We start from the raw sequence: 17,449 nt of genomic DNA, 5'->3' as shown, positions 1-17,449 counted from the left end.
TGTAATGAATAAGGCCCAGAAAGGTAAGAAACCAATCGTCTCAGCATGGACTCTAAAAATCACATATTGAAGCTTTCTGTTCCCCAGCCCATCTGTCCATCCACTCACCCAAGTGGAAGGTGCCCACCCTATGCCAGTCACTGGAGACCTGGAGATTATGCAAGCCGGATGCAGACCCTAAGTCAGCAATTCCAGGGAAGTGGGGGTCAGTTTCAGGATAGGGAGGGAGCAAACAGCAGAACTGGGAGATCAGGGAAGATCTCAATCAGTGTTGAGAGTTCTGGGAGACCTCAAAACTGAAGATGAGGGGAAGTTGGTCAGGTCACAGGCAGGTGGGGCAGGGGGTGTTCCAGGCAAAGCAAAACCTGTATGAAGGCCCAAGGCTGTGCTCACCTTATTTGTATAACACTAAAAGAAATCTCACCTAATATATTTAAATTCATTTTTGTCTAGTCTATTCTAACATAGGTGTAAAAATGAATCCTAAAACAATCAGAGTGTATTGTTGTATAATGCTTCTCTAACCACGTAGTCTTCCCTTACTACTATGAGCCAGCAGAATCCCAATCTTAAGTCCCCAAGAAAAACTTCATTACCACCATAGCAACCTCGTCGGTCCTTCCTTCCCTCTGCCGGACTCAGGCACTGAGCCATTGAAAAAAAGCTCATTTATGGTGAAATAATCAAGTCACCAGGGACCAAGCTTATTTTGCACATCCAGGAAAACACAATCTGTTCCCAATTTAAACACTAAGCAATCAATTATAAGTTCCATCTTTTAAGTGTCTAAAAACACTTCTATATAGATCTTTGTGTAGACACGTCCAGTCCGAGATGCTTATGGTTAAAATGTTAACCTTTACCGGCTTATAGTGGCTCGCATCCTCCCGGGTGTGACTAATTACTGGAGGATGACGCATTAACTCTTCCACAGCCCTAAAGGATGGTTTACAGAACTTCCCGGGTCCTACTGGCTAAATTAATCTGCCTACAAAACCACATCCCACTGGTTTTTTGATACTGGGTTAATTAAAACTAGAAAATTTTCTCATTTAAAAAAATTTCTTTTTCTTTATTAATTAAGCATGCCATTCTTTTGGCACAGCTGGTAGCCAGGCAGAGAAGGAGGTTTAGAGGCAGACGAGACCACAGAAAGCTCCGATGTCTGGATGGTGTGACTCTGGCCATGGAGTGACTCTGGGGAGGAGGCTGGAAAGAAGGAAATTGTTCAGGGTGTGGGACAGGGTGCAGTGCTTTGGGTAACATGAGAAAAGCCAGAGCCGTAGTCAATAATATTATAACTATGTATAGGACCAAGTGGGTACTAGACTAACCAGAGGGATCACTTTGTAAATTATATAAATGTCTAATCACTATGCTATACACCTGAATCTAATATAAAATAGTATTAAATGTCGATTCTAATTGAAAAATTAAAAAATAAAATGGAAAAAAAGCCAGAGCCCCGGTATTCTGCCAAAGGACAAAGAGAAGGGCTGCAGAAGGAAAATAAGGGTCCCCCCTCATCACTAGGGGTGCTCACAGCACAAGGACCCTTTCTGATAGAGTTGGGCAGAAATGCAGACCCGGAAAGGGCCTTAGAGGGCATCTCCAGAGGACAAAAAACACATGCCTGCGGGGGCCACCCAGGGAACTAGTGTATCTGAACAAAGAACCATGTGTAATTAACAGGGAGTGATGGAGACTGTGGAAAACTTCCCAGCCCCGTCTCAAGGCATTTTAATTCACCTTTTAAAAAAATATCATTAGTGAAACAAAAATCTCACAGGTGGGGTGTGGCCTGCAGGATAGCACTGTGAGACCTCAGATGGTCCTAGTCTCTCATTGTACCAGGAGAAACTTTAACAACTTGTGGGAATGTTTACCACGCACAAGACACCACTCTGAGCACTTCAGATGCATTAACTCGTTAACTCTCACACCCTCTGGGGAAGGCGCTATTACCAGCCCCAACTTAGAGACAACAGAACTGAGTCACAGGAAGATTCTAACTCAGGTGCATCTGCCAGGCTTTGCTGCACCCTCCCTGGATGTGTGGTTTAGCATGCGTGGCTTGCAGCCTAGCATCAGCCAGGTTAGCTTTCCTGGGGCCTGCCTTATGCCTCAAAGTAATGAATGGGTGTTCTGGTCTTGGGACTTACTACTAGATCACAAATGTTAGAGTCAAGGAATGCAGACCAAGGGAGCCCTGAGTAAGAAGCTTCTCTATTAGGTACAAAATTTAAAAGGAGAGAGACACACAGGCTGGTAATCCTAGCCCTCTGCTCAAAGGCATCACAATATATTCTTTCGGTAGGGGGAGCCTACACTTAGTTTTTAGCATAAAACCAAATGCTTTTTGTTTATACCGTTACCTAAACCAATTTAGCTCCTTCATAAAGTATGACCTAGCCCCTCCTCCAGGGCTGTTGAGAAATCACTTACTGAGCTGGATAAACTAATAAAAATCCTGGGAACACTGCCCCTCCCAAGTCTCCACCCCTGTTGACTCATGCCTCCACTTGGCTCCTCCTGCTTAGCACATCTCTCTGGTTTCACTGGGTACGCTGAGATCAAGGCCACATCTACCTGCAGTGGGACTTCAGACACTAGGCCCACTGTAGTTTCTGTCTAGCCTGCAAGGCCATGGAGTCTTCCAGCCAGGCTGGGCCGGGAAGAAAGGGTGATTCACTGGGTATCTGGCTGGGGGCCTTACCCCTCCGGGAGTCACCCAGCCCCAGGCAGGTCACAATTCCTACCTGTGTGCACGTGTATTCGTGTCTGAGGCTGCAGAAGTGTATCCGTAAATGGGTATGGGGACACTAGCACATTCTGAGCTTGCCATCTAAGCCCTTGTTTGACATTTTTCGGAGGATTATTTCATCGACTCTGGAGACTTTCAGGGTACAGCTAGCCTCAAACAGCTTCTGCAGGCTGCCTCTCTGTTTTGCCTCTTCAGCCAAGAGCAGTGCCCCCTTCATGCAGCACTAAGCAGCAAGTAAGGAACAGATCAAGTGGCTCCATGCACCAAAATACAGGGCTCAAAGCTTCCAGTTAAAATTAGTGAAAAACACAAATGATCACATTGAAAAAGAGTTAAGGTCCCAAAGGGAAGTGACAAATGTTGGGCATACTGCCCCTAGTTAAAAATTGTCCCCATCCACAGGCTGGTTAGAGAGCTGAGAGGCGATGTGATGGGCCGCCACCTAGTGGTAACCCAGAGCGGCACACCAGCTCATTCCATTCTCAACCTCCCTCTGGGCTTTAGATGGAACCTTTCCCAAGGTTTCAAAGTTCCTATTTAAAATGGCCTATTCTCGGGCAACAACTAACAAACTAAAGACAGGAGACAGAAGCCAGAAGGTCCGAGTTTGCTCCCAGTTTAGTAAAAGTGCTGCCAGCCATCTCTGGAGCAGAGCTCAGGGACCTCCACCAGTGAGGGGGTCAGGGTCAGGGTCAGTGCCACAGGGTGGGAGGCAGCGTCCACCTCAGGATCCATGTTACTCCACGCAGACAAACCGAAGTAGAACGAGTTACCAGAAAGTACAGAGGTCTTGGAAAACGAATTTACTTGTTAAAATTCAAATTAAAAATTCTTTTAATTTTTAAAATTTAAACAATTATTTAAATTATTTAATTTAAACAACTATTTAATTATTTAAATGATTTAATTTAAAGAAACCTGGAAGTGGCTTGTAAGAAGTTACGTCAAGCTGGGCTCAGACTAGCAGGAGGGGGCCCCTTCACCCCTCACTGCTCGGTGAGAACCCTGTGTCATTCTGCGGATGGGCAAGTGCCTCGAGCTCTCCAGCAGAGGCCCCACACCTGGGGCCTAGAGAAGAGGAGGGCAGCTCCCTTACTGTTGGGCACGGCCAAGGAGCCCAGAAACCACTCCCATTCGCTGGATCGAAATAAAGGGGTTTGTCTGTTTAGGGAATTTAGAGTTGCTCCCTGCAGACTCGAATAAGGTTCTGAGGAAGATGGCAGCCAGTGGTGCTTGGTAATCCTCCCTTCTCTGTAGGAAAGCGGGGTTTTGTGAATCTCTCACCATAGTTCTACCTGCTGGGCTGATCACACTCTCTGGGCACTGGGGCTTCTAGGCCTGCTGGGGTTCTCCTGAGACTTACAAAAAGGGAAAGAGGCCCGCAGATAGCCACTCTTGGCGGGACAGAGAGGCTCACTCCTAGAAACCAGGACGTGGGAAGAGGCAGCTCAAAGGGTTCTCTCACTCTAGAGCCACCCTCCTTTTAAAGCTGGGACTAGAAAGGAACAAGAGCAGGAAGCAAACCTGGAGTCACATTCAGACACAGAGCCACGATAAAATGTGTCTCCTGTGCCAGGCATCTGAGTGCAACACCCTCTCTTTGGTGTGTCTGGGTGGCCGTCTTTGGTCTGTCTAAGATGAAGAGGTAGAAGATAATGAAGAGGAAGAAAAGGAAAGCAAATTAGTTTCCCACACATGGGTCTGCTCCTCAGTGACTGTTCACTGCACTGAATCAGGCAGATCGAGGCCAGAAGAGGCATTTTTCTTCCTCAAGAGCAAAGGAAGAGGTAAGCTGGAAGCCTGAACAAGGTCCCCATCACGCACAGTAACGTAGAGAATGGGCCAATTCCACTGCACAAGTCAGACCGGTGAGAGCAGCTGAGTAGAACCAGGAGAGGAGACAGTTCTGCAGGGAGGGCAGGGAGCAGGAATGGGCTAGAAGGAAAACTGGCCAGAAAGATGAATGCAGATATGTTCTGGGACCTCTAAGCACACCATCCCCCCAAAGCTGGCCTCCATAGGCTGCAGGAAGTAGAAAAAGACTGAGTCGGATAGACCTTGCTATGTGACACCAGGAAAATCACTCAGCCTCTCTGAACTCACCTCTCACAAACACAGTTAGGAAGTGAAGACTGGGAGACTGTAACTTGCTATACAGATGGATGCAGAAAAGGGCTGACGTAGCAGGTCCAAGGCTGCCGCCTGCACAAGGGCCTGCCTGTACGGATGGCCCTCAGCTGGCATGTGGGAATTGGCTCTCAGGCTGCGCCCAGTCAGCAGTAAACTGTATCCGTTGTGCCTAGACTGTTTCAGCAAAACCATGGTTTATGCTGCACGCCGACTTCCATTCTGGGAGTCTGGCATGTGTTGAGCAGAGGGTGCTCACATGACCAGCGCCCCAATATCGTGGGCGCTGAGTCTTTGATGGGTTTTCTTGGGCAGAATCATCGCACACACACGTGCTGCATCTTTTTTGCTGTAACAAATCCTAGCATGAGCACAACTAAACGCTTAGTCCCCTGAGTCCTCCTGGCAGATCTCTGAATGTGGGGTGGTCTTGGGGACCCCAATACAGTGCCAATATTACAGACCTGCATCTAGCATGAGCCAAAAGAGATCCTTACCCACGTCAAATGGCCTGCTGTCACCACCTAGCTAGAAGTGAAGTTCTAGATCGAAGATGAGACTGGGCCAGCAACCCAATAAAAAGTCCCAACTCCTAGAAGAGGGAGGTGACAAGGAGAGAAGGAACATTTATTGAAAGCCCAATGGGAGCCGATCACCGTGCTAGGTGCTCTATCTCCATCATTTCATTTCTTCACCATCATGACAGTATTATTATCTCCATTTTTTTAGATAAAAAAAATTTAGGCAGAGAGACTAACTACCCTGAGGTCACACAGCTGGCCAGAGAAGAAAGCCAGCAAAAAGCTGGCTGGCTGCAGAGACTGCTGAGTCTTTGTTCTTCCCAGCACCCACGCTGCCTGCCTAGCTGCCACTCCCTGAGCCTGTCAGGCTTCTTGGCTGACCCAGGTCCTCGCTCTGCCAAGCAAGTCATGAGAAGTTTACTGCAAAGACAGAGCAGAAAGGGAAACAGGGCATTTCAGACCTAATGATCCTTATCATCTATGTTTGGTATTTTTCAAAGCACCATAACGCCCATAATCCCATTCGACTCTTATAATGACCACGTGCTGGGTTGCCTGGCAGACGCCTTCCTTTTTCAGACAGGGAAAACGAGGCCCAGAGAGGGCCAGGTGTTTAGGACAAGGGCAGAACTTGACCCAACACCTCTTTCCACATATCCCAGGGCCTGGACGTAGGAGGAACTCAGTAAATACCTGCTGGCTGGATGAAAGACAATTAAATACAAAATAAAAGTGGGCTCAACAGGAAACCAGAGGATCATTCTCTGAATCTTCATCTTTTAAATTGTTTTCTTTAAAAACATCTGCTTAGTACTGACCAGTCGACAAAGAACTCCAAATAACCTTCGTTTGGCTTGTCCAGCCTCGGCGCCCCCATTTCTGCTTTCACTCCCACCAAAATGTCCGTGTGACCCTGCAGACACATGCAAAAAGAGTCCCAGTTCAGGGCAGGCAGCCAGGCACCAACCACCTCCCTCCTCTCCGCACAGACACCCGGGGCCTCTCTTAAGAACAGTGCTGGGACTTGGGAAGTTGCCCTGGAGAAGACGAGGGGTCCTTAGATCTAGACAGACCCTCTCCCAGAGTTTGGCTTGGATCCGTGATTTCCCCCAGAACAATTTGTGCTCCAAAAGCCTGCAGTTGGTTCCCTAAGGCATACCCATTCCTCTGCTTGGCACGGACTGTGGCCACGGTACTCACCAGCTTGACCCTGGCAGATCCGCTGGTGTTGGACACCACGTCGGTTTCCACTTCGACACATCGGTAGTCCTCACAGCCACGGCCATCCACGCGGAGGTCTTCCTAAGCGCAACAAGCACAACCCTGAGGCCGTGATCCCAAACCAACAACAGACTCCGAAGCCAAGTCACTCCTTTTTATTTCCCTAGAGAAATATACAGTACAACATCTCTTTTTCTCTTAGTTAGTGAATCATTTGAATTTCTGGATGTCACAATATTACCATTTTACATATGAGGAAATGGAGACTCAGAGAAGTTAAGTGACATGTCCAAGGTCCCACAGCTAGTGACAATGCAGCTAGGTTTCCATCCCAGGTCTGTCCTGGGAGGCAAAATCCATACAACATGCCACTAGACAGAGCAGGCATACAAAACAAAATCTGAACAAGAGAAAATAAGCTGCCTCTTTCCAAATCTGCAACTCTGAAATTACACCAAAAGTGTGCACTGTCAGAGTCACAGGCACAACTGTCTCAGCTGTAGACCTTCTGCCCCCAAACCCAACAAGAGCCACTCTGTGAAGAGCTAAAGGCAACTAGCCAATATCTCCTAAAACAGGCAATCTCCAGAACAGGGTCCACAAAGCCAGGCCTGCAGGGCCACATGTTTTTGTAAATCGTTTTCCTGGAACACAGCTGTGCCCATTCCCTTAAGTAGTTAATGGTTGCTTTCGTGCAATGGCAGGATTGAGTAACTGTGATAGAGACCGTATGACCTACCAATCTTCACCCTCTAGCCCTCACAGGAAAAGTTTGCCGACCTCAATGCCAAAGATGGGTTTCAGAGTGGTCTAGGCACTGCTTGTCCCTTACCCCACTTACTTCTTTACTTGTATCAGTGTAACTCATCTATTCTATGCTGTCCTTGTAATCCAACACTGCCATTGTTTACTTTGTTGCACAGTGTTCCAGATTTGGCCACTGGGAACTCCTCTGGGTGGGTTCCTATGTTTTTTCAACATGCCTCCCACCTTTTTCAAGGATCTCTTTACGTATGTGAAAATAAATGTACGTATGCTAACCCACAACACATCCATTTATTTCTGTCCCTATCTACATATCTACTAAGAAGCCATGTGTTTGTACTAGTAGTTGGTTCTAACCTTCCTCCTTGTCTTATTTGTAACTTCTTTCTCAGACAGGGAGAAACCTGGCTCTACATTGTATTTAACAAATACAATGTAGATACAATGCATCTATAATGTATTTGTTAAATCTTAGCACACACATAGTTTCAGAATTGCTAACCCATATGCCTATGAGAAACAAATTTACTAACAGAGTACAGTATCTTTTGTAGAGTTCTTCTGTCTTTAGCCATACCTTACCCACTCAAAATATTATCTTCCAGTTGTCTTCCCCCAACCTTCACGGCTCCATTATTCACTTGTACGGTTTCTGTTCTGGTTCGCATCCCCCGTATCCCAGTCACTTTTAATTACTTACTCACTTTTTGGGTGTGTGGACTATCGCCATGGTTCTAGGAGTCAAAGCTATCAGAAAAGGTATGCTCAGAGAAATGGCAATGTCACCTCACCCCTGTTCTCATGCCCCCTTCTTCCTCCCCCCTTTCCACCCACACCAGGCAGGTATCCAATCTCTTTAGTTTCTGGTTCATCTTTTCTGTATTTCCTGTGCACAAATGAGCAGATACGTGAGTATTTTTTATATTTCCTTCTTATATGAAGAGCGGCCTACTACAGATACTTTTTATACTTTGCTTCTTTTTAACATTTAATGAGACATATACAGGGAATCGTTCCATGTCAACTCAAAGAGATCTTCATTCTTGGTAAACATTTTTTGAAAAGTTTTTTTTCTTCTTCAGAAAAAGAACCATTAGCATCATCAGATTCTCAAAGGGGTTAATGCTCCTCACAACATATATAAAAAACCACTGTCCTAAAGTATGTAACTGTCAGAAACTTATCTTTAAACTGCCTAGCTAACTGCATATGTGATTGATTTTATTTTGATAAATTAAAATATAGAAAAGCAAAACACTGCATGCTCCCACCACACAGTACCAACAACTACCATCTGTCATGTATGTTTCAGCTCTTTTCCTCGCTCAACTCTTGTTAAAGAAAAAAATAAACAAACATCATAGGTCTGGTTGAAGTCCCTTTGCAGCCCATCACTTGTAGACCATTCTCTCCTTGGAGGCAGTCCCTATCTTGAGTCTGGAGAGACATGGACTTGAAAAGCAACAGAATTTCAAGTCTAGGAGAACGAGCCTCCAGGTAGAACTCCATAAAGTGACCCTTCTTCACTGGAGGATCCCAAAACTATGTCTCTTCACAACCCCACCCATAGAACACGAAGGCTTTCTGGGTCAATCTGACTCTTGTGTGCCCAACCCCCAGGCATGCCCTGCTAGGAAAGTGAAAACCTGGCCCAGAAACATCATTTATAAGACTCCTTCATGGGGTGCAGGCCTGGTATAAGCGTGAGCAATCACCAGGGGTGGTGTCAGTCATGGACTCCAGGCCTGGTCCTGACATTGACTAGGACGAGTTGTTGGCCTAGGACGAGTCCCACTAGACTAGTTTCTTCAGCTGTGAGATTGAAATAGAAGGCCTCGAAGGTGCTTCCTTAATTCTACAATCTACAATTAAAGTAGTCACTCTTATACAAATTCAAAAAAATAAAATAGCCACTTACTGTATGAGATAATATTTTAGAAACACTACGCGGTTAATCCATTTTAATGTCTTGAAAGATGCTGAATGTCTGGCCCGAGGCCACACGGCCAGGAAGTAGCACTTGAATTCCAAGCCAGAGCTCTTCCCCACAATTCCCCTCGGCCTCCTGCATTCTAAAGGGTCTCTTCACTGTGCAACAGGAGTCAGCACAGGCCTCCCCCAAAGGATGAGCTGGCTGGCTACACCAGCTGGTTTTGATGACGGTGATAACAGCTCTGAAAGCGGGGAGACCACAAGGTTACAAGGCTTCCAACTACTGCTTTAAGATACCACTCGCTCTGGAAAGATCTAGTCACACCCCTTTGTAATGACAACCCACTTACTTGTTCCAGGAAGGGGAAGGAGGGTGTGTCAAAAAACTGGGCCTCATCAGATCTTGCCTTTCCAGCCTTTCAAATCACTTTCTGCCCCCTGGGGAAGGCTCAGTGGGAAAAGCTCAAGTGACAAGAGATAAACAAAAAGCTACAAACTTTCTTTTCAAAGGATACCTCAAGTTTAATTTTTTTTTCCATAGGAAAAAGCACTTAAAAGAACAGGAGAAAAACAAACTGAAACAAACAAACTAGTCCATATATCATGGCACCCAGGGCAGCTTTTTTAAAATCCAGTTTTCTTCATCAAAGACAGGATGTTGTCCAAACCTGCTTAACCCGGCTCAGGGCTGGACACTCTACCACAATTTTTATTCATCTGCAATACTCAGGAGCAAGGGAATTCATCCATGTGTGAACACTTAAAAACAGGGACTGCCCTGAAGTAAAAGCTCCATTTAATAAAATCAATATAGATGTCAACAAATGATGGACAGCACCTTGGAGCTGAGGCTGTCCTCAGCACAGGGGCCTCAAGCACCTTTCCAGGTAAAGGACTTCTGGATGCTGGATGGCTCCTGGTGATCACAACAACCCTGACAGTTGGACATGGTGTAGTGGAGTTGCCTCCAATCTATATTTAAATCTCTGCTATCATATACCAGCTTGGTGACCTTGAGCAAATTCCTCAACAGCTCTGAGCCTGCCTCTTCCTCTGGAAAGCAGGAATAACCCTGACCTTACGGAGGTATAGGAGAATCCGAAAGCCATAAATCATGTAAGGGGAACCCTCAGCAGAGTGTGGCACACTGGTGTCCTGGTCATCAGTTCCCTTCTGCTTCTGGGGGCAGGTGTTAGCTCACAGATTCCTCAAAAAGACCCTGGAGAGAGGTTACAGATGAGGATGTTGAGGCACCATGTTTCAATCTCCCGTTCATGACAGAGTGGAAGGACACATGACTCAGCCCAGAGCTGCTTTTCCTCACACCCAGGTAACCCAGTCCTTAAGAGAAGCTGACAGGTTGGCTCGACTAATCCAACACACCTGGGAGGGTTTCAGATTCAAGAGGTCCTCTGAAGTGATGTTAATCCCTCACTATCTTGTCTTGACCTGTCCAATACCTCAGAGCTTGCCAGAGAACTGACACTACAATGTCTCCCCCACTAGAAAGCGACCCCGTTGAGGAACGGGACCACGACTGGTCCAGCTTTGCAGGCCCAGGCCCAGACGCAGTGAGCACAACTAGATACTGATCCTCGTTTCACTTTGCAAGCCTGTTGAGCATCCCTGCATTCCTCTGATAGGATGTGACTCCATTCACTGTGCTAAGTGCCTGAGATCAGCCTTTCTGTGCCATGGGTCCACAGACGAAAAGGGCACAGGGTTCAAAATCAAGAGTCCTGGGGGCTGGTTCCGGCTCTGTGTGGCCGGGCCGAGCAGCTGAGGACTGCCTGCTCAGTCAGAACTGAAGACCAGGCTCGGGCCCTGTTCTTCCTCTTCTGCACTGCTCCCCCAACGATGCTTACGATTAAAGCTAGAGCCACAAGAAAGAAACTGAAACCATCAGCTGAGCTATACCTCCCTTCAACCGCCAAGAAAAATGCGATGAAATGGCTCTGACGAGGCCCCAAAGGCATGCTTCAACTGCCGTGCCCTGGTTGGAACCTATGATATATACCTGACAAAAGTGGAACATCTCAACCTTCAAAGCCTGAGAAGGGACATAACAGAAACCGATCAAATCACATATTAAAATACTGATTCATCAAGTTTTTCCCTTACCCTGTTCTACTCCTCTCAGATCCATTCTCCATCCTTCCCTGCCCTAATCTGTGCACCAAGTTTATTCCCTCCAAACAGTATTACCTGGATTCCCTTTGCTGGCTTCTGGTTGGGTCTGGCCAATGGAAGGTACCAGAATGAGAACAGAGTGTTCCCCCATTCCCCACTCCTAATCTGGGGCCACATTTCTGACAGTGCCTGCATCAACCCAAGACTACAACTCCCGTTGGGCAGCTCTTCCCCCATGGTTCTAGCTATCACTGGCATCTGGTAACACTATTTCCTCCCTTTGCCCCTTTGGCCTAGAGGTGGGAGCGACTCCCTGTGGTCCTTAGTCTTTGGGCTCTTCAACATCTCTTATTGGTTCCCTGAAATCCACACATACTGTTATCAAGAGTCCCATCATTAAAGTCTCCTGAATGATCTAAACTGAGTTCCATTTTCTCCCAGAACCTAAAATGGTTCATCTTCCTGTCCACAAATTGCTCGCTCTCGTGTGCGCACGCTCGCTCGCCCGCACCGCCCCCCCCTCCCTGTGCCTCATCCCCCATTGGCCATGTTTGAAAGTAATGATTCTGTCCAACCATGAGTCTGGAATTAAATTAGAAGGGCTGGTTTCTTAAAAAAGGGAACTGTAACCCCAAGACCTGAGAGGTAACTACGGTCTCTCTACCACATGGCCTGAGAAACAGAAAGCCAATCTGAAAAGACAAGAATTAAGTAAAGGCATAAAAAGCAGCAGAGATGAGCACGGGAGAGCCTAAAGCTCCAACTGCCCTTGACTTCCTGGAGAAACACTTGTAGCCATGTCACGCATAATTTTTTCTGCTTGAGTCAGTTTGTTAGTTAACGTAACTAGCAACTGAATCCTCAACACACATGATTAGGTTAATTTCAACTGCTTCTAACCACCACCAAGCCAAAGTGAAATATCCCTGAAACAGTGACAGAATCAAAGGCTGAGGAGAAGGGATGCCAGAAGCTGAAACTGACCGAACAGGACCAAAAGTGAAAAGTAAAACACAAAATGATAAGGTCGCTAGGGGTAAGAACAGGATTCCAGACAGGCATTGCTTAAGGTGCACTGCTGGCACCCAGTGACCAACTAAACAAAAGTGTAGGTGACTTTAGAACTGAGTCGGTGGAGAGCCCATGGCAGGCTCATTCACCCGCATTCTGATCTTTGTTCAGATGGTATAAATTCTGTTTTGCTCCTCCACATACAGCAAATTTGTGGCCAGTGTTAATATACGAAGTTTTATTTAGTCAGTCTGCGTGGCTCTAATATGTCCAAGGTACTGGTAAGAAAGGGGTTTAATTTAAAAAAAGAAAACATTGTCCAACTATCTCTCCTTTAAGGCCTACCTTACTCATTTGATGTTATTGAGTACCTACAAAGTGCTGGACGCTGGCTGGGCCTTAAGGTATCATATGAACAAGTCAACAGATTATTACCTTCCAAGACCCATGATGAGGGAGTAGCTGAGCCTCTAAGACTCCTGGGATCAGGCTTCTGGCCACCTCTGCAATCTGATCTTTCACCATTACCCGTAGCACAAGTGGACTCACCATCCTTTCCTTCTGGAAGGCTCAAGTCTACTTAATTTTTGGTCATACTGAGAACTCAGTTCAAACGCTATTTCCTTAGAGAAGCCTCCCTTGACCTCCCAGAGTAGGCAGGTTATTTTATTTTTCCCGCCTTCAAGCACTCGGTACAATTTCATATATAAACACACAAATAGATATGTAATTTCTGTCTTTCCCTTCTCGCATGGGAGCTATATACGGGCAGGCTACTTCCTGACCCTGGAGTCTAGCTCAGTTCTGGGTTGATGAATGAAATACTGAGTCCTGAAGATACAGAGAAGGGACACTTGACATGGATTTAGGAAAGTGATTCAATCTCCTTGGGGAAGGCTTCAGGACATTACAGCCCCCAATATTAGCCAGCTCCTTTGGCTTCCACTAACGATAGTGCTCCTTTGATATATACCTTATATTCTATTGCCTTTATTTATATTCATCTTTGAAATAACAAAGGAATCAAAGGCTGATGTCAAAGGAACGCCAGAAGACATGAAACTAATCATACTGAACCAAGAGTGAAAAGTAAAACACAGAATGATTAGGTCTATATGGACAAGAACAGGATTCTGGCTATGCTTTGGAGAAACTTTGGGGAGACTTTCTGACCCTGGGAGATTACAGACAAGAAGGACGCACCTGGCCTTCCTCGATAGCTCATTATCAGGGCCAACATTCTCCAGCTCAGGTTCTGGAGTGGTCAAAACCAGGGGTTGAAGACTGAGTACAGAAGAACTTAGGATACTTACAGCTGCCTCTAGGGATCTCAGTTCTCCAGAGGCAAAATGGGAAACAGCAAAAATTTACGCTACCAGCTGTGGAGTCGCTTTCTAAACATCTTTTTTTTATTCGTAAGGCGATTTATATTTTCAAAGCGCTTTCACCTAGGGTGCCTTCTCTCTCCCTGTGACTTGCAACCACGAGGTGAGAAAAAGCGGGCCAGAAGCCCACCCCAACAGTAAAGCGACAACGCTAGGGCTGAAGAGATGGCCCTGGGGCAGTGCTCCCTCACCAAGAAAAGGTCTCCGGGACTGGGCCCGCCGCTTCGTGCCCGGGTTCGGAACCTTGTAGACCCGAAAGGTTGCAAGTGTGCAAACAGTCCTAAAAGGACGTTCGCCGCCGGGTTCTAAACACGCCCGCGTCGCCGGCCTCCGGCTGCAAACGCCGGCCGCAGAGCTGTTTCATCACAAGATAAACCCAGACCCGCCGCTCCTCCCGAGGGAGCCGAGGGTTGGCCGCGAGCCGCAGGACCAGGGAAGCTCGGCGGCTGACGCCGGTGCCGCTGCCGCAGGTACCTGGATGCCGTGCACGATGTACACCTTCTCCGCCTCGCTCAGAGTCACGGACGCCATGCTACCCAGCCGCCTCTTGCGTCATCGGCCTGCGTCGCGCCCGCGCCGACCGCGCCCTCCCGCGCGCGTGCGTCATCAGCCTGAGCGGCGGCCGCTCCTGCAGCCGCCACCGCCGCCGCTGCCGGGAGCTCGATGGGCTTCTCCTGCGCGCCGCCCCGTGTCTGGCGGAGTCCAGGGAGCCGCGGCGCCTCGTTGCGGGGAGCCATCGTTGCAGCCCGAGGCCGGGTCCCGGCTCGGGGACTGCAGGGGGAGGCGACGGCGGCTGCGGCGGGAGCCTCGACAGGGGCCTGGGACTGGGGAACTGCCTCCGACTTCACGGTCAGTTGGGAGGGAGAACTGGGGTTGATTGGAAAAGCTGGGGTGAGGCGAGAGGCGGGTCGGGGCCGAGCTGGAAGACTCATAGTGAGAGAGGCGCGCCACGCAGTTTGCTCAGAGCTGGAGTTGAAGTAGCAGGTCGTGTGTGCGTGTGTGTGCGTGCGTGTGTGCGTGTGTGTGTGCATGTATGTATGTATGTATGTATGTGTGAAGCAGACTTCGCGGTTGTTCCGGGGGACCCCTCCCACCACCACCCCTCTCCCCGGTCCTGCATTTCCCTGGTCCCTAGCTAGGATGATTGAAAAGAAGAGGCGATGAAGCCCTCTTCAGGCGGTTCTCCGTGGGAAGGGTCGGGGCCAAGAGTGAGTGTCCTCTAATCCCAAGGCCAGAGGCCCCTCCCCACCCCCTCTCTCCTCCCACGCCCCCGCCTGGGCTGATGGGAGCACTGACCCGGGACTGCCTGGGATCCCACTTTGGAGGGTCGTCGCCGGAGCATTATCCCAGAGAGTAGCGAGGAGAATCTCGGTAACCGGCTCTGGCGAGGGGCGCAGTACCCAGGCGTCCCCAGCGCTTCCCAGCGGTGGCTTGACGGAGTGATCTCTGGGATCACTTGGGGTGGGAGTTGGGGGGCGGGGGGAATCCGACCCCAGGTGATGGCCAAGTAGGAGTATGGGCCTTGGATAACCAGGAAGGATACCTGCAAGGTGAATATAGAGTCACGGAAGGAGCTCATTAAGGCGGGGTAGGCAGAATATGGTACAGATTTTAAAGGAACCATGTGGATAATCGGAGGAAAGTTAACCAAAAGTGATTGAAGCAAAGAGGGCATCTGATACCTTTTCAAATGTCCCATTTTTGAGGCACCTCCGTGTTCTCAAAAGTGAAAGTAAGTCTTGATATCTTGATCATCCAAAGAATGTTTGGTGTTTTGCAGATAGTATCTTCAATACAGTTTCAGCAGATAACTGTTGGGAGCTTACTGTGGATGAGCTTTGGGCTAACTTTGAAATCCTAAGGCAAGGAAAACACTTTTGCCCAGAGAAGCTCCCCAGGCAGAAGGGTAAGGCTCTGGGGCCAACATAACCACAGCGCGTGGTGGTTGAGAGCTATGATAGTGACACCAAAGAGCACATGGGAGAGCATGTGGGATAGGGTGGTGAGGCAGAGGAAGGTAAAGAAAAGAAATACTTGCCCACATCCTTAAGCACTAAACTGCTAAGCTCCCCAAATAGATGATCACTTCTTTGTAGACTAGACATAGTTGTTTCTAATGTCTCTGCATAGTTCTCTACAGGTGCACCTACAGGGAAGACGTCTTGCAGGGTTGGACTTTGCCCTCCAGGGAAACTGGGCAAGTAAAGCCGGAAGGATTCCTCCCTCATGAAAGCACAGGCACCCCACTTGTTGTGGCACACAAACACCTTTGTGTGTGGTTGGACACCTGGATTCCATGTGAGGAACTCTGATGAGATACCAAGGGACTGCTGACATTAAAAATGGTATTTTGTGCTAGAGATTGCTCAGACAGGAGAAACTCTGGACATGGAATTTTAGTAGCTAGTATATCTAAGAAGATTAAGGACTTAAACAGTAGCAGCAGATGGACAGATCAGAAAAGACAAAGAAATATCTGAGTTTGGATACCATGGATTCATCCCTATATAAAAATCTTTCAGTATGTCTTTAAAAATATAGAACATCTATCCGGACTGTTCCCCTGACAACTGACTAAAGATGTTAGTCAGTTGCTGGAGAAGGGTTGGCAGTATTTGCTAAATGATATTATGAATGATGTCTGCCATGTTAGGCCAAGTAGGTGTGAGAGGTATAAACAGTAGAATGTTCATTTAAAATTCTCTGCTAAAACAAGCTTTAACTGATCATTCTACTTCAAGGCAGTCAGAACATTTTTATCCCTTTGTTGTGATATTGTATTAGACATTTTTTAAACCTATAAATTCAGAGTTCTTTTTTGGTTTATTGAAGCAATTCAAAGAATGTATGTTAGTTAGAAAATCAAGAAGCCAAGGATGGCACATTATTCTATTAAACCATCTTGTTTTTCCGTCACTGTCAGATTCTTTGGGGGCATACTGTTTTGTAGGTCTGTCTATTTTAAATCTCTACTCTATTAATTTTACTTAACACTGACTTACATAGTGTTTGTTATGTGCCAAGCACTATTCTAAAGCACTTTACAGAGATGAACTGATTCAGTCCACACAATAGCTTTATGGGGAAAATGCTATTATCCAGCTATTTTACAGATGAAGAAACCAAGGTGCAGAGAAGTTAATTGTCTTGACGAAGGTCACAGGTCACATAACTAATAAGTGGCAGAGCCAGGATTTGAGACCAGGTAATCTAGCTCCAGTACCTGCAGACCTAACCATCCCCTTATGCAGTTTCCCCCAGACCCCATATTATTCACGAGCGTTTTTGGTGAAAGAGCCCTGTGTTTGTTAAGGAACCGGTAACTGCCCTATAAGCTACAGTTCGTTTTAATTCCAAAAGCAAGGAATCTGTTCAAACATAAACTCCAATCCTTTTTTTTAGAGGAACATAGAATATGGTGCTAATGGGAAATTCCTATGTCTAACCCTTTTAGATACAGGAAAAGGCTATATACAGTCTGAGTAGAGCTTAACTCAAAAGTGCTGAGGACAGCCCTCAACAGCAGGAAGGCCGGTGGATCTGGTACAGAGGGTTGAGATAGGCATGGAGACCTAGAGTCCAACCATGTGCCT

The 17,449-nt window shown here is 47.2% G+C and overlaps 2 protein-coding genes across 12 annotated transcripts in view; one reads left to right on the top strand and one right to left on the bottom strand.

The window, feature by feature from the left end:
- Positions 1-14,443, bottom strand: part of EXOSC7 (exosome component 7) — a 29,402-nt gene extending 14,959 nt beyond the window's left edge. The window contains exons 1-3 of the mRNA XM_039837515.1: positions 14,331-14,443; positions 6,613-6,714; positions 6,231-6,325 (exon numbers count right to left, since the gene is read on the bottom strand). Coding sequence (XP_039693449.1) covers positions 6,231-6,325; positions 6,613-6,714; positions 14,331-14,387 — 254 coding nt within the window. The 5' untranslated portion in view covers positions 14,388-14,443. The remainder of the gene's footprint in view (positions 1-6,230; positions 6,326-6,612; positions 6,715-14,330) is intronic.
- A 16-nt stretch (positions 14,444-14,459) lies between these two features.
- Positions 14,460-17,449, top strand: part of ZDHHC3 (zDHHC palmitoyltransferase 3) — a 47,844-nt gene continuing 44,854 nt past the window's right edge. For 2 of the 11 annotated variants that reach the window (XM_039837508.1, XM_039837505.1), the window contains exons 1-3: positions 14,460-14,705; positions 15,987-16,201; positions 16,970-17,061. The gene's annotated coding sequence lies outside the window, so the exon portion shown is untranslated. Of the gene's footprint in view, positions 14,706-15,986; positions 16,202-16,969; positions 17,062-17,449 lie in introns of those variants that run through there. The other 9 variants (XM_039837510.1, XM_039837503.1, XM_039837512.1 and 6 more) reach the window with 7 other exon arrangements.

This window comes from Pteropus medius, unplaced genomic scaffold, assembly GCF_902729225.1.
Source record: "Pteropus medius unplaced genomic scaffold, Ma_sr-lr_union100, whole genome shotgun sequence".
Lineage (NCBI taxonomy): Eukaryota > Metazoa > Chordata > Mammalia > Chiroptera > Pteropodidae > Pteropus > Pteropus medius.
The sequence above is the reverse complement of the archived record's forward strand: the minus strand, read 5'-3'. Positions and strand labels throughout refer to the sequence as shown.